This window comes from Magallana gigas, chromosome 3 (assembly GCF_963853765.1).
Source record: "Magallana gigas chromosome 3, xbMagGiga1.1, whole genome shotgun sequence".
Lineage (NCBI taxonomy): Eukaryota > Metazoa > Mollusca > Bivalvia > Ostreida > Ostreidae > Magallana > Magallana gigas.
In genome coordinates, this window is record NC_088855.1 from 35,269,449 (window position 1) to 35,287,907 (window position 18,459).

The 18,459-nt window shown below is 31.8% G+C and overlaps 1 protein-coding gene across 3 annotated transcripts in view; it reads left to right on the forward strand.

Moving 5' to 3' along the window:
* The first annotated feature begins 573 nt into the window (after nt 1-573).
* LOC105334797 (fibropellin-1) overlaps nt 574-18,459 on the forward strand; it is a 101,703-nt gene continuing 83,817 nt past the window's right edge. Inside the window, exon 1 of one of the 3 annotated variants that reach the window (XM_066079449.1) lies at nt 574-887. In XM_066079449.1, the coding sequence (XP_065935521.1) occupies nt 593-887 (295 nt within the window). In that variant the 5' untranslated portion in view covers nt 574-592. Of the gene's footprint in view, nt 888-5,256; nt 5,561-7,514; nt 7,870-18,459 lie in introns of those variants that run through there. The other 2 variants (XM_066079450.1, XM_066079448.1) reach the window with 2 other exon arrangements.

Genomic DNA, 18,459 nt, shown 5'->3' on the forward strand with positions numbered 1-18,459 from the left:
CTAAATAAAATATACATGTAATCACAAAGTATATAATGTATGTTCATTTTGTTTCACCTCAAATTGAGATAGCTTTTACCTACATGAAAATACTCTCATATTGGTGTGCAGAGATAGTCCTGATATGATTAATTTCAGAATATGAAACTAAGTTATCAAGTAAAACCCCCATATCATCCATGGGATTATGGACTTAAAATGAAACGACGCACGACGATGAAGAAAGACCGATGACACTAGGTCACCTAAGTAAGTCTCAGTAAGTTGTAAGTATATCATGATGTTCACGGAACCCTTTATCAAAATTGCAAAATTAATGGATACTAAGTCAGGGTTCTTGGAATCGAATGAGCATTTACTTACATTGGGAACACATAATTCATTGGGAACTTCACAAAACATGTTTACGTATATGCCTGTCGTCAACACGAAGAACCATCATAACGATTTTTAAGATATCTCAATCAAAATCATTCATGGGGACATCTCGTGATTGGAAAGGAATGACATTGTAATCCCATGTCAGGTCCCTTATCCTCTTTGTTAATAAATTGTCTGTTGAATACTGGAGTCAAATGAAGTTTTCAAAAAAATGGGAAACGGTGTTGGGTCCATTTATGCATTTTCCATTTTCTTCGCTGTTCTTATTGGAATAGAGCTTGCAAATGGTGCCGGATCGTGTAGTCACGCCCTAGGTTATTGTAAATTCTTCTCATGGGAACAATGGAGTTCCTGGACTCGAACAGGGTATCCAAACAGCCAGATTAGAATACGTTTCTTCTGTTGTCCACCACAAGTCACCCGAGTTAACTCACTGAACTGTATCACAAACTGTAGTATCACCACGCCGTGGAAAGAAACTAGACCTTGTCCACATTGTGCTAAAGGTAAATCAATTTCTTCTTTTTTTATACTACAATTAACATGCAGAAAACGCCATTTAAATTCATTAAATGACAATGGATTACAGAAATGACGTAAAAAGGAAATGTTTCAACTATTATATTATGGAACAAAAAACTTATCAAACGCAAAATCTTTTAAGTATAATCGCATAATTACTAATGTGCATTATTAGTAGCATCTACTTTATTTTCACATCGCGGACATTGAAACAAAAATACCAATATTTTAAAAAATATGTATTTTTTAAAATATTAATGATGACTTCCTTTCAAAGATTCAAAAATTCAAAGATAATGCATGTAACTCTATTTTGCAATTAAATAGTTACAATATTCAGCCTCTCGGGTTTATAAAATTTGTGTTTTGTTTGCTTTAAAGATAATGTTGGCACTAAAAAAAAAATAAAATCGTATTACTTTATTCTCCATATTTTACATTCAATATACGTATTTAATAGATTCATAGTTAAATATTTTATAGAGACACATTGGGCTACATGTGAAAAATCGTGTATACCAATTTGTATACGATTGAACAACGCACATAAGTATCACAGTAAATTACTATACATGTACATGGATTTTACATAGTCTCACTGTGAGAAAAAACATTGTATCAGTGGAGAAAAAATATAGAAAAAGGAGCAGTTTTTTTTTTAAAGAAAAATCTTGTAGAAAAATAAATTTCCCACGAGTTTTTTTCTCGCGATTTTTGAAATCATTTAACCGCTATTGCATCTCTAGAGAGATGCACTATTGAGCAAAGCTAACTCTTACGACCAGTTTGGGATAATAGTAATAACTGAAGAAATCGTAAAAAGTAGCGTTAACGAAAACATGCCTTAATACGACCACAGTTGACGAATTTCAAATTTTTTCAAGCTTTACAGATAATCACAAAGTTTGCAGTGGTTGTTGAATAAGCATGTTAAAAATTAGTAAAAATAAGCAAGATTCGTCTAACCGGAAGAGTAGCTGAAAGTCCGGACTGTGTTGTGTCCGGACTTTATTGTCGCACTGTTTACACTAATGAGGGTGTAGCTACATGTGTATGGGGTGATACATTTGCGGGAGAATTTTGTCTTCGCGCGGGATATTTTGTCTTCGTGTCGGAAAACAATTCCATCGCTAAATGGTGCTTGATGAATCGGCACGGGCAGGACACATCAAATATAAGGAGGATGATCTACAGCCTCCGTCTAAAGAGCACAAGAAGGTTTATATATGTATGAAGTCTGAGTGAACACATAATCATATACATTTCCAGTGTTAAATGATGAGGTGAATCAAATTAAACATCTGCATTTTCGTAGTCTTTGTATTTCGCTAATGGGTCAGATAAAGGTCGAAATGATGGACACGTTCAATACTTTATCATCATATCTACGCATATCTATTTTAAAGGCATTTATTATATGCACGTGTCGATTTACAAATCTTCTTTATTGAACTGACTGCCACGTGATTTTGCAATAGATAAATTTAAATGAGAGAAAAGTTAAACGGTAAAAATTTACATAGAAGTTGCATGGTTAAAACTTAAATTGAGCTTTAAGGTGGGATGTCACACATCCAAAGGGCGGTCACATGGTAGCAAGACTTTTAGGCCCCAAGATGTTTAGGCCCTTCATTGATAAGACGCTTAGGCCCCAAGATGTTTAGGCCCCAAGATTTTTAGGCACCAGCCTACATTTTTCTAAGTTAATTATAATTTTCATTTTATTTTTTAAATGAATAATGGTTTAGGCACCAGCATACATTGGTATAAGTTAATTATAATTTACATTTTATTATTTAAAACATCATTTACTTTCAAAATTATAAAGAAGTATAATCTGCATCTTATGCATAATTTATTATTTTTTAAATATCATATTATTTTGTCACATCATATTATTTTCTATATTTAATTTTCTAATTAGAGATCAAAGAAATGGTAAAGACTTTCATTTACTTTTTGTATGACATGAATTAAATTGTTAAAACAACACCCCCGCCGTATCCTGCTCCCTCTCTAGATAGGGGCTAATTAGGAGAAGATAATAAAGAGATCCTCTAGTAATACAATGAGGGTTTCACACCTCACTTTGGAAGTAAACCATGAAGAGACGGGTCTCCAAAAGAAGACAGGCCAAATACAAGTTAAGCTTCATTGGCAGAAAAATTACATAATTTGGGGAGATATCCTTTAATTGTACAAATATGATCACAGAAATAATATTTCACTTGTATCTGGGTAATAAGTAGGTGAATTCTTTTGGGATATATAAGGGTTCTTAAAAATATTATGTATAAATCAGTTGCCATAGATAAGCTTACTGAACAATTTTATGACGTTCAAGTGTTGTATAATTCCAATAATAGAAAAAAATACAATAATTTGTTTTCTTTTCTTGAAATATCAATAATGAAATATTTCTCTTATATAACATTTGTTCGTTTCTTTGTGATGATTGTATGATTTGATCACGGTATTAACTGATTTAAAGCACGGACACATAACCATGCTGGATGATACTATCACTGATAGCGTGTGCATGCAAGTTTATAGCATAATGTTTCCGTAATTAAAGTTTTTCAAGAACTTGTATATAAAGTAAACAACGCTATGTTTGCGTAACGATTGTTAGTTTACTACAAATTAAAGTAAATTGCATTTATTGGCTCCAAAGTGCTTAAAAGCCATGTTCTTTCAACTATCAGTTATTATTAACGATTGTTAGTTGACTACAAATTAAAGTAAATTGCATTTATTGGCTCAAAAGTGCTTAAAAGCCATGTTCTTTCAACTATCAGTTATTATTATAAACAACAGGTGCCTAAACATCTTGGGGCCTAAACATCTTGGGGACTAAACATCTTACCTGGGGCCTAACCGTCTTGGGGCCTAAACATGTTGGGGCCTAAACGTCTGCAATTCGGTCACATGCATAAAACATTCATGCAAAAAAAATCAAGATATGGAATAAAAATTAACATTTGCACGTAAAACTATCTATGTATTTATGAAAACAATGTGTTACTTGTTTAAAAGTATGAATTGACTTTGGGAAAGGTGGTATAGGATCGGACAAATTCGGAACACAACTTTTAGTTGCTAACTCCAGGTAAGAATGGGGTTTGCTTTGGTGTAAAACTATTTGAGAGAGAGCGATTCTGGGTTTTTTTTTGGGGGGGGGGGTGAGAGGGGTGTAGGAATGGGTGACAATAGTGCGAGATATTTGTAGTTCTTATATCTCGCATCAACAGTCAAACCGTGATCTTATGATTACTACTTATCGTATTAAACTACATAGTATACAACTACATAGTATATAATAATAGCTGAGCTCTACACCAACTATGTTTATCAATAAAAAGATAAATGGAATATTCCATCATTTTAAAATTAAATAAAATTAACCCCTTTAATTTTTTTAATATATTGTCTACAACTTTTGAAGTGTCGCTTTTCAATTTTAACTTTGTTGGCATACCTACTCAGCGATAAGACGTAGATTGCTGTACAATAATAAATTGCTGAAATATCTGCTTGGCGGGAGAGCAATCAAAGAACAGAATGGTACCTTGTGCAGTTAAGGCATGTAAGCTAAGGTGTATGTAACCGCTTTTGTTATTGTAACTTTGTTCTAGTTCGTGCACAATTTTGAAATATAAATCGACATCGAGCTTCTCACCCTCATGCATTCTTAGAGATCAAGATTTATGTGTTTAGTTTATTGTGCAAGACACCTATTAAACTTTCAATTTCTTGAAAGATCAAATACGCCTATTAGACAACTAACTTTTGTTGCTAGGACACTACAAAAACATCAATAATAATCACTCATCAAAATTTTGAGAGAGAGAGAGAGAGAGAGAGAGAGAGAGAGAGGATGGGAGAGAGAGCACAGTTTACATGTTTGTTTTTTATATAATGTATATTTTCAAATGAAGTATAAACAATTATTATAAGGTAACGGGATTGTTATATAATGACGCTATGGGAATCTACTCAATATATGAATGTTAAATAAAAGAGACAGATATACCACTCCTAATGGAGTAATGGATTATTTGCTACTTCACGAATACATACAGTCATGTTTATGCATGTAATGAAAGCAACAAATTTTAATAAGATATGTTGGATAATCCATGGATTCACGTGTACACCTGTATGATGGTTTTTCAAATTCAAATGTCAATTAGGATGACAAATGATCACATTGGACAAATTCATATGAGTTTTATATTTGTAAAATAAGTAAAATTAAGACTTGTTTTTTTTTTATTAGAATATGATAAAACGAGCGGTGTTTGATTCTGTCATTGCAAACTTTATGAAATGTTTGCAATGAATTCTTTTCGAATTTCCTTTCTGTTTTTGTTGCAAATGATTATTAGTCATCTGCATGGCGTGGCATCATCCGACTGCGTAAAATGCACGTATCTGAACTGGAACCCCTGGGAAAAATGTAACGCCACAACTGAGTGCGGAAAGCAGTTAAGACGACGAGTGCGTGCGCTTTGTTGTCCAACGTTCATAACAGGCCCTAATGTCATTGATAGATGTGCAAGTCATTGCAATATCACTAACCATTGGCAAGAGTTCTTAAATGATGATCCATCTAAATGTCATTGCTACGCACAAAAGTTGGAAACATGTTGCAATGGTAAGTGATGATTCAAACAGCAATCTTCATTCCTTCACGAATTATTTTTTATTCTCTTTCTAATCTAAGTAATGCATTTTCAAAAAATAAATAAATATCTAAACAAAATAACATTCCTTGGTACTAATCGTAATTAAAGTTTAAATGACGCTGTCACTGCAAAGTGAATAATGTAGTGAAATGTGCTGCATGCCTTTTATGAAATAACAAAATAATTCTAATTGCTTTTGCTTCCGGTACTTTGTTTTCAATGTTTTCTTCCTTCCTAATTACATATATATTTATGTGCATAATAAATTCCACAAAGTTGATGAAATATTTTGATAATCCATGGATTTCCTAGTTCACCTATCGGAAATGTCAAAGTACTTGTTGCCAATCAATTAATTTTTATAAGTGGTTTTTCAAAACGCATGCATATGAAATCTTAAAGAGTAAGGGTTGTTTACATAATTAATCATCAGATTTAAGTTATTATTTAGTAAAGAAACAATCCATAAATTTTAACTTTAAAGGTGGAGTGTATTCCATATCTTTATACAGAACTCTTTAAGGAGGTCAATGTAGTATATAAAGGGCCACAACCATTCAGCCATCTTAATATTTCATAACTGCCACTGTTGCTATATATAGTGAAAATGAAACCTTGTCTCGAGAATATAATCGAAAGAGAAGTGATAGTTTTTTCATTCCCAATTTGCAGTGCAGTCAACTAATTTTTCTCTTTGTTTTTTATGCATCTGATTCTATGTCACTTGGAAGTCGTGGCAGCTAACGATTGTGTAAAATGCAAGTATATGAACTGGCATCCCTGGGAAAGTTGTCATGGTTCATCTGAGTTTAGAAAGCAGTTAAAAAACCAGTGCGTGACATAGAGCTTTGTTGCCCAACTTCTATATTTATAACTAATATAGATGTATGCCTAAGTCTGTGTAATATTACTGATCCTTGGCAGGAGTTCTTAAGTGATGACCTATCTAAGTGTCACTGCTACGAAAATAAAGAATTGTTGCCATTATACGTGATACCTAAGTTACTGATTTTATCACCAATGTTAAATTTCTTTTCTTTCTTGTCTGTTCTGTTTAAAAATTTGATATATCAGAAAAGAGATTTTTCTCATCATGCAAAATTTTTAAAACCCGGCTAAATTTGAACTTCAAATGGTTTCCAAATTTTAAGAATGTTAAATACTACATTTTACGTTGTGTTATAGTTTGGTATTTATTGAAGCATTTATGATTGAAATCATTTATTTATATAATCGACTAACGTTGTTCTCGACTGAACATCAAGTCTCACATGCAGATTGTTCCTTAAACTTACCTGGCTTTGTTTCTTTGTTGGAAAAAGTTAAAGGCGGTTGTTTTACTCTGAAATATTTTTTTGAACAAGAGAATAAAGACACAGCAATTAACAGAAATTATACACCTCTTTTCAGGTGTAGAATGAAAACCGAAAAGCAAATATTTTTAATATATTGATCATGAAAAAATGCATTTCTTTTATGTAATTTTGTTATGCTGACATACTTTTTAAAATAAATCTTTACTGCAGGAATGATATTAATCAATATCATATACCAATAAAAAGTTGAAATTTAAAATCAATTTAAAATTAAAAAAACAACACCATAATATCAAATATTTTCTGTATACTTGATTTGGAAACTTGATAGCTCGTATGAAAACCAAGACACATTTATAAACATATTGATTGATAACATTATACCTAGGTGGCTGCTGATGATTGGAAAACAACTTTTTAAAGTAAATATCTGATGACATTTTAGTAGTATAAATGAGATGTAAAAGAATGTAAATTAAATATGTTTACTCAAATAGTTTGATAATGCCTTTGTATCCTATTGGGGGTTTTAATTATCAAAGAATAAGTGTAACTTTTACCTATGGATTTATAACCCCTGTAAAGGCATTTCGTTAGGTAAATCTCACTGTGTACCCATCGAAGAAAGTGGTGCATGAAAAATATGATTTTAACGAAATTATTTTTCACTCTTTTGTACGTTTTCCACTTTTATATTCCACGGCTTACTGCCATTTGTGTGAATAATAATGATTGTCATTATTTTTCCTGGCAACCATGGACCGTTTGCTCGGGAGGAAACTCTTGTTCTCGTTTCATTTCAAAGCGCATCCGTTTGTTTTGCTGTCCAAATTTCGTTACTAACCAAACCATTGACAATTGTCTTAACCACTGTAACGTTTCCGATCCATGGGAAGATTACAAAGTCAACAACAGTAGTTGTCAGACACATTCCTTAAAATTGCAACAAGGACTATGCAAAGGTATGATCCTCATTTACAATTATAGATGTATTTATGATAAAGTTTAATACAGAGGAATCAATAGTTAAGATTATGATTATATTATGTGTGACTTCTCTGTAAAGTTGAGTTAAAATTCTTAATATGTATACTTAAAATAAACATTTTAGATTGTCATTGTGCTCACTGTTTAAAATGGATCCTGAAATATGCTAAACAATGTTAAGTTCTAAAGCAGCGCATTCACTTGGTGAAGTTATTGTCTTTTTTTTTTAAACTTGACGTATTTTAAAAATAAATGCGTAAGAATGGATTCTTTTGAAAAAAATTCGATTAAAATTATACAGAATATTTTAGAAATTTAAACATGTCACATGAATATATAAATATGTATTGAATACAAATTGTATTTGCATTGAACGTATATAAGTATGAAACTCCATTCCAAGTTAGCTTAATTTATTGTTCATACTTCATTTCTGGAATCTTATATTACACCTATCTAAAAAGGCCCCACACAAAAAGAAAAAAACAGAAAAAAAAGAAACGACCCCCCCCCCCAACCCCCCCCCCCCAAAAAAAAACCAAACCCCCCCCCCCCCAAAAAAAAAAACAAACAAATAATAACCAAGACAAAACATACACAAAACATAAAAGAACACAAATTATTAAAAAAAAAAACCCACAAAAACAAAACCAAAACCAAAAACCCTTTAATTAATGTTTAAAAAAAAAATAATTTATTTTTTCTGTATGGGTTGAATGGATCTTTATCAGCTTCTTTGATATAACTTTTCATAATCTAAATATGATATCATAAATAATTATTTTAATATTAAGTTCTTCATCTTTTTTAAAATACCTAACAACTGTTACAAACATTGGTTTTTACTTGCAAAATTATTTTATTTCTTGCTTCGTTTATATGAGTCGTATGAAACAAACAAAACAAGTCAAACTCTATTTATTTAGCACAAAGTAAAGTCATTTTAAAAATGTTCGCAGTATTAGTTTATTTTAATCTACGAATCCCTTTGAAATGTCGTTTCTCTCTTAATGGTGTTGAGATTAATGATAAATACTTGATAAGACTTCTTCAGAGGATTATTTATCATCGATGTTAAAAGTGCTGTCTAAATCGCCTTTGAGGTCGAGAATATAATCCTTTTTATCTTTAAAACAACAATATATTTGAAATCTCTAGATCTGTTCTTTTAGGGTGCGTCATTTTTCGACAGGTAAAATTCCCATACGAATCTTCAATGTTGATTTTGAAATATAGCCCACTTAACGGTACACAAGAGGTATTAGATTTAATAATATTTTCAATGGACACGACATACATGTAGACATAAATCAAACTACATAAATCAAATAAGGTAATCAACAATATGATTAATACAGTTTTATTATAAAATTAAATTTTCTTAGTGTTTTCTATGTATGTGGTTAAATTCAGTAAGATATATGTTCTTGGCTTTAAACATCGTAGTTTTCAGGGTATTTTTTTTTAGAAATTGTTCAGTTTTTAAAAATCTTTGTCCTGGTGACCGAGCAGTTGGTATCGGTCCGTCGGAACACAGGGAATGCTGGTCAATACCATCCGAGGGCTATTATACAAATGTAGTAACATCTAATGATATAACGTTAAGTATGTAATATTGATAAATATGTAAACGTTGTGACTGTTGGTTTACACTGAGACAGTACAGTTTGATTTTTGTAAATGACGAACAAAATTCATGTTAAGCGTCCTTTGTAAGATCCGCCTGCATATACTCAAACCATGGGCCAAGCTTAAAGTAAACGTCGATTGACCAGTCGACAATTTGACATCAATATTTCATACTTATGTTCTTATTCGTTTCACTCAAACGAACATAAAATATTTATGAAATAAACACAAACTCATGAGTAGGATGTGAAGCGCTCTGAAAGTGCAGTTTTAATTAATTTCAATATAACAAAAATTTCTTTCTTTCTAAACCAAATCTTCCACATCTACAAAATAAAATTGCAAATTTTAGACAGTGGATACATCTATATATTATACAATATGAAGCAAAGGGCGGGTGAGTGGGACTTAAATGACTGCACAAAAAAGAGCCTTCGAATGGCTTTACTAGTACACAATAACTTTCACGGTCATTCATAGCCCGTGCTATGAATATCAATATTGTCACCTGACTAGGTGACAATAATAACAACCAATAGATGTAAAGAATAAACAAACACTACCACGTGTTTAAGTAACATTAATAAATACATATAAAGAAGACTTGTGGCCTTAAAAACATGGTTAAAAAGGGGACACCGGTATTGTGGATAAAACCCTGAGCATCCTATACATGTGTGTATGTACTAACAAGACGGTCTGTCTGTCAATTTCCATTGAAATTAAAATTTAGCACTTGTTATAAGCTGGGCTATTTGGGCCAATTGTTACTTTAAATAAATTGTGGAGATGAAGTCATAAACATCCACCATAACTCGAAGTCTACTTTAGACAATGCTATGGTGGAATCGATACTGCAGCGAAGTCTATCAAATTGTTCGTCATAACGGGGTATTTCTTTCATCCATAATCTCCCCCTACCTCTTGATGTCCCTAATCGTATGCCATGCAAATATAAGAAGACTTTGAAGGGAATTAAGGTCGGCTAAAACATAATTACTTGCACACACTTGAAATGCAGCTGTCCATCTACTGACAGTTAAAATCTTAATGCTGAAACTGAATTCATATTGTGTAGACCGAAAACCCCTGAGGGCCTCTACAGTGTACTAAAATTGTATATATTATGTTCCGCCTCGGGTATTGGTTTTGACTCAGGGCGAGGCCTAAATGAATGTAAAGTGTTGGCCTAATGCATAAATATAATGTTTAATCAAAGTACTGCAGTACTGAAAGCCGGGATCTTTCTGTGTGTCTTTATATATATTGTGTAGTAAAGACTGAAAATCTCTCTCTCTCTCTCTCTCTCTCTCTCTCTCTCTCTCTCTCTCTCTCTCTCTCTCTCTCTCTCTCTCTCTCATGCTTTTAATGTAAGCAAAGCGCCAAAGAGCGACCAAATTTTGTAAGCAGCTTTAAACAAAAATATGCCTGTCTAATAAAAAAATTCAATAGCTGCTTCCTTGAACTTTGCAAGAAGCGTTATATATTCAAATGTTATATATTTAATCCCCCGCTCTTCAACGCGCAGCAAAGTAGTTCATGGAAATTCATGCGCATTGTATGTCCAAAATGCAGTCTTATTTTTAAAACACGTTATTGATAAGAAAACTAAAAAATAGACAATTCTCTTGAAATCAATATAACAACATTTTTGACAAAACGTGGCTCTTTGTGTAGCTATTTGGTATAACGGATGCTTTTACTTTGACGCTGCTTGGTTTTTTGTTTACTTTTGAAGTTGTGCTATTTATAGTAACATAGGCGATTTGCCTGCCTACAGCCAGGACTCTGCTTTCAGTAGAGCCCGGCTGAAAAATCGTCTGTACTCCCCAAAACTGAATTCATAATTATGCAGATCAGGAAGTCCTCTAACAAAACTGTAAATTTTCATTATTTTTCATGACACCTAAGGCAAGGGTTATGGCTGACGGGGGAAGGGTTGCATAAGTCTTATTTTTTAATATATACCGCTCTATAATAGCGTTGAAATAAACGGGTACATTTACATAATTAGAGTAGATAAGGATTAAGCTGTCAATCAAAGATAAGATATTGTGAAAACATTTGAAAAGAGTTCGGGGTGGATTGTAACGGTTAATGGAGTTATCTTCCTTTGCTTGTTCATTTTTGCTCGTTTGAGTAATAAACAATCGAAAATAATAACGTAACAAGGGCATCGCTTAGCGGAGCATCCCTCGCGACATGAGTCATTGTAGGAGGGAATGCATTTTTTAGGAAATACATGTAAATGTATCAGATCAGAATAAATATGACACAATTATTCATATTCTTATATATTCAAAATGTTTATTTTATCCCTTTTCCCAAGATTAGTGGTGTTTAAATTGGGGGGGGGGGGGGGGGGGGTAATATGAAATTTGCTGTACAGCTTTAAAATGTCAAACTACAGATCAAGTTTACACTTTTGTAGCGTCTGGTTTACATTTCTTCGAGAAAATTAATTTTTTATGTTCCAATTTTAAAGGCGTCGAGCTAATGCTCGGCAGCCATCTAGCGATCGTCTGGATTGGCAATCGTCCAAAATTCATGCTATGCACCGCCTTTTAAATGCGCATAAGAAATAAGTTCTTTAAATTATTAAACGTTTTACAGGATTTTTATTCCATTTATTCAACTAAATTGTGTACAAAAAACCCGACTTTGCCTCCCTGGTTATTGAGAACTCATTGCATAAGTGTAAATTTGCTTGATCAAGAAATGGCGGAAGAATACAATTCGGTGAAAAAAATCAGTATATATTATTAAAGTTTATCGCATATATTTTAAGTGGAGACCGTGCCCGATAGAAATAAAATTTGATATGTAAATTTATTTGTTATTGGCCACGGTCTTCAATATAAGTGTAAGCGATAAACATATCTAGTGATTTGGTTGCAATAAATATTCATGATTATGCAGTTGGTGTGGTCAAGCATTTTAGATAGCACGTGTTGTGGATTTGTTTGTAAACAACCATACCATAGGTAATCTTGTTATAAACGGGAATTGAAATAAATAAAAGTATGTTTTATTATTATAATTAGGGACATACTGTTGATGTATTCAAATTATGAACCTGTGAAAATTGTTCAAACACTGTTTAAAGCAAACGAAAATAATTCATTTTTATTAAATTTTGAAATTTCTTTTTTGATTCTTGTAACCATGATGAGTTATTTTATTACAAACACATCACTACCTATTTTATAAGGAAATATACTGATTTTTGTTTTAAAAGCAACACAAATTTAAACATAATTCATTTACTTTTTTATTCAAATATTATTTGATACACGACTATTAGTACAAAAATTCAAAAAATTGATATCTTTCTATATGAAAGAACATGCCAGCTCGATGCCTTTGTGGCCGTTCCGGCCTTTGATTTAATGTTCAGGTTCGTTATCGGGTTCGGTGTGTATTGAATCAACGAGGAAAGTATGTAGTCACTCAGTAATCATATTGTGCATAACTTGGACCTTTCTAACAAACAAATAAGTTCTGTAAAATAGTGTCAAGCATTGTGTTTTAAATTTAATCGACAGGGTTTTTGTATTATTACAATCAGGTTCGTTATCGGGTTGGTCTGTTGATTCGGGGTACAGAAGACGGCAAGAAATGATATTCTGCATAACAGTGCATTGTTTTCACAAATTTCTACAAACCGGTAGGGGACGTGTATTGCTTATGCAATACTCTCAGAATGCTTGTTTATATAAGGACAGTTACATATTTTAAAAGATTCACAAACATTTGAAAACGTAGCTAAAGATCTGGCGATATGTACTCTGCTACAATTTTAGTTGCTTGTCGTATGTCAACTCACAGAAATAAATATGCAGCTATTTATATGAAACATTGTTTGGGAATAAATGTGCGATATCTGTCAAAGTCTCTTTTGAATTTTGGACTAGTTCCATTTTCAGTAATATGAAAAAAATTTGCCCGATATTCGACTGCATATTTTGATGTAAATCTGACGAATTACATCTCTTGTCCACATTTTATAACTTTTAACTTGTGACAATCTTCTAACTCTCCATTACTACAAAACGTTAGGTTTTTACCTTTACTAGATATAAATCCCCCAAAATATAATGTTGTTAATTTAATCTGTATCCGGTAGTGAAACGGAAGTACTTACTTTGACAATTGACAAGTCAGGTGGCAGGGGATAGTTTTTTTGGTCGGGGTAATGTGAGGCAGATAGTGCTCATATATGTGATTTAATTTTTCAGTGGATTTTTAAATTTGCTAAAATTAGTTTGCATGCAGGGGACACATGGCCCCGACTCTTGAGAATTTTTAAACATTTCAGAATAAAACAAGTACAACTTACATATAGCACTATATACATGTAGAATAGCCAGGGACGGTCTCAAAATTTTCTGAAAAATTGCCCTTTTTCACCACGCCCCACTCCCGAGCAACTGCCATAAACTACCATAGGATTGGTAGCTTAATGTATACCAATGCAAATAATCACCAATTGATGGGGGGTCAGTCATCTTCTTTTCGAGTGACATTTCGTGTTCTGAACCCATCCTACTTTTCAAGGACAAAACCGAAAGTGAAAATTTTGGCCACAGTTTTGCATTTTCATTCACAAAATGAATGCAATAAATATTCTAGGAGTTGATACCCCTTAAATAAACAGCCAAATTTCAAAATTTTGACCGGGTCTTTCCTTCGAAACTATCCCTGCCACCTCATGCTTGACATTACTATTGTCAAGTCGTACGTGAAAATACGGTTTTAAATTCTTTTTTTTTTACGATAATTAAAAAAATGTTTTATTAATTGACTGAAAAATCAATAGGCTATGTCCTTTAACCATGCTAAAGAAGTGTACAAAGTTTGATGAATATCCATGAGAGGGTTTTCTTTGAATAAATCTGAAAATAGACACAAATACTAACACACACACGCGCATGGGGTAAGAGATTGTTTTAAACAAGACATGTTTACTGTCATCTTGTTTTAATTTATTTAGGAAAACATATACACATAAAACCGATCTTGAAAATAAAAAAATAAAAAATGTTATTTCCTATCAGCGTCCTTTTCAATACCAGGTCATAGACTCTTATGTGATCTTAACGTTTTTCAACAAAATTATTTTTAGGTCCATTGTTTTTTTGGAGAGATTTCAGGCAGGGAGCAGGTCATCATTACAATAATTAATATTTTACTCCAAAATTTAACTTATTATATGCATAAATGAGATTCCTCGACAGGTCTGTGTATGACCTATTGTACTCAAGAGATCGTCAAGGCCTGTCAATTATTAATAATTATTAATTATTAATTAAAAATCATTTCTTTTTTAAAAAAAATATGAATAATATGGCTACCAATATGGCATCGTGTATAATAAATGCTCGCTATTTAAGAGTAAACCACGACCCCTTAACTAATAAGTATTTGTTTTAATTCTTTTGTGGGTAAGAGTAGCGAACGATATACAAGTTTTACGAATCAAGCAACTGTCTAGTATATCTTGTGCTTTTAATCGTGAACTTGATAAAGGAATATAGTGATTCCAACATTCCAGCGGACACCTGAAATTGCTTGCATCTAAACGCTATACACGGAGATCGTAGCGGAACATTACACATGGAAATAGTAGACTTGTTATAATATGTTCTTAGCCGAAGTTACATATAGTTCCCCCCTCACGTTTTTTTTTGGAAAAATAAAAAGCGAATAAATTATTCAATTTATGTGGAAAACATATCAAGTAAGTGAGTCTTTATTTTCAGACTAACTCAGTTACATTTATCTTTAATTAAAAAATAGTTAGATCATATTAAGTAACATTTACGCGATTAAAAAGAGGGGAGAGGGGCAAAGCAACCGAGCCCCTTTTGAATCGCGTAAATTTTACTAATAATAAAGTGTTCAAACTTACTTTGATCATAACCCACTTTTTCATTGGCTGATCAAAGGTTCTGCGCAAATCAAATATAATATATCTTTATTTTACGGCCCTTTAAGCTGCCAATCGAACTGTGACGTCGCTGTGAACTTAAAAAAGATTCTTAACGATCGACTGATTGGATGAAAAAGTTGGACAGGTTATATTCTAAGTTTTGTTTATTGATGTGGATGTGTGCAATTTTGTATTCCCAGAATTTGAATGTGTATAAATGGTTTAATTCCGTTTATTTTATGTTTTTGTGATATAGAAAATGTTGCTTTGCCATCGATAATGCACGAATAAATATTTTTTTTTCTTATTTTACTATATCTAACTTCTGTTTTCACTATAAATAGCTTCTGATGTAAGAATTATGATAATGAAGGGCCGCGTGATATAAGTTGAGTAATGTGTTAACTAATTAGACTTATTCACTATGTGTTATATCCCTTCATGGAGACAAACAGAGTAGAGCAGCCCAGGAAAGATAACACCTGTTGTTTGGACCCTTTTAATATCCCGTGTGAACCCCTATTGCCCATATTAGGAAATTTCGGTGAGAACATGCGCAAATAATCCGCATTACAACCTCCTTTTGCTGCTGACGCTGGCCAGGATAAGACGCATAATCACTTATAAACATTATCATTAACTTATAAACATTATCATTGACTTATAAACATTATAATCATTGACTAATAAACCTTATCATTTACTTATAAACCTTATCATTGACATATAAACGTTATCATTAACTTATAAACATTATTATTGACCTGATCATTGTTTTATAGATATCAATTTATGATTGTTTCATTAATGTACAATAAATAATAAAGCAATGACAAAAACTGCCAACACTATTTTCTATTACACTGTTCTGTCGAAATAATGTCATTTACACCAAAGTAAATATAAAAAATTAGCTTAGGGTATCATTACATGCAGAATTACTTTTAATTATCAAAAGGTGAAAATTGTGATCGATCGGTTTGATAACCAATAAATTATTACATGTTACAAGTCATTTATGATTCAACAAGGTTTCCTGCGAAATATTTTTTTTCAGTTTAAAGAGGTTCGCTCCATTTTGTATCCCATATTAATTCTAGTAGTATATTTATATTTTAGCTTAATTTATGCTACATGTATGTTTAAATTTTTGAGATGTGACCCCTACTTGTTTTATTTTTAGATGAGACATTAAATGTATAATATGTATTTGTTTGCAAAGTTTTGGAAAGATGGCATTTACTATTTTAAAATAATTTTTTTTATATGCGTTATAATTTAATTTGACTTAGATTGTGTTCACTTCATACTGTATTAAAATCATAACTAAATAGTAGTTCAAACTATAAATATTTGTTTGATTTACTAAAATAATCAATTTCCATGTCAAATTTTAGCAAAAATTTCAGGAAAATTATCATTTTTGTTTGGGGCCCCATATTTCCAAAAAATGACATGTGACATGGGTCACAAATAAAATAGATGAACATTTAAGATACCCATCTTTATATTCAAGTGGTTTTCGGAAGATTGACATTACTATTATCTCAGGTGCTAACCTCCTTATTAATAAGTAACGATAGATGAATTTGACACGCGATGTTATTGAAAAAGAAACTACAGGATTTTATAAGCTCTAAAGGTATCAACCTTTGGAAACGAACTTGTCCGTACTTTGCCCGAGATTGTTAGATATTGCTGAAATCCGTTTCGACGTACGGTTTCTTGATAAAAAAAATCCTACATTTTGTAATAAGTTATTTTTGTCCAGATATTTTTATTCTTTAATGAAAAAATAAAGCTCCCTATTTATCTCTAGTCCAGATTTTGTTTTCATTCTTTAAGGTGGCTCTATACACCACTTTTTGATGACGCAGTACGCAAAAAAGTAAATCTGGAAACATGCATTTCCGGTACTGGCTGATTTAAACTGAGGTGAATTGTATGGGAACCGCTATTTTGAAAAATTTGTTAAATGGATAGATTTAATTTGATAATTGGAAAATTCATTACATACAAGTAATGTGGTATGTGACACCTTCACGTTGTGTGGTATTATTTATCGAAATAAACAATAAAATCAAGTATAAATTCTTAAAGAGTTTCTTTAGCATCTTCGATATGTTACACCGTAGCGCAGTGGGTTAGTGGGTTCACTACAAACCAGTAGGCCATGAGTTCGATTCCCATTGTGAACAATAAATTTTTTAACTTTCCAAAAATTTCTAAAACGTATTTTTTGGTTGAATACCGTGAAAGAAAATTCTAAACAGGTGAAAAATATTTCAATTATAATATACTTTAATGCACATTAATATCGACACCTATCGGGGATGAGAGGGTTGCTTTGAATTTCTCTCAGGTTGGGATACATAAATCCTATTAGCCTAGTCAATGTTCCCCTTTATTTATTTTACTTAGTTTTGCACTAAATCGAATATATTCACTTATACGGGGCAAAGTCTATAATGATATATGCATGTATTCATCATTCCAACATTATATTTAGGAAATTTTCTTTAACTCAGAAATGAAAAGTCCCCAAGGTGTTTGGGCCTTGGGACTTAGGAACGATAACCCTTACATGAGGAACTTTCATACCAAATAAAATTTAAAATATTTTTTGTGTTTATTTGCAATTGTTTTTATTCAATTTTTTATTTCACATTTATTAAAATACATTTTTTTATAACATCAAGTAACTTTTTCAGATGATTTGTCAACAGAGTAAGAAAATTAAAAAAAATATGTTTTGGGGAAATACTTAAAAAAAATTGCAATAATAACATTTTTGAATGTTAAGAAGTGTTATATTTTTTTTTATGTGTCCGAAGGAAATATCCATCATATGACAAAATAATTTCTCTTAATTTGTTGATAGCTGTCTTTTTAAAAAATATTTTACAAAAACACGAAAAAACATTAAAAAATTCTTTAAAAATACCTATAGTATCCCTATCGTCATTTTAATATTTGATAAGTATATGTTTTGTGGTCTTCTATT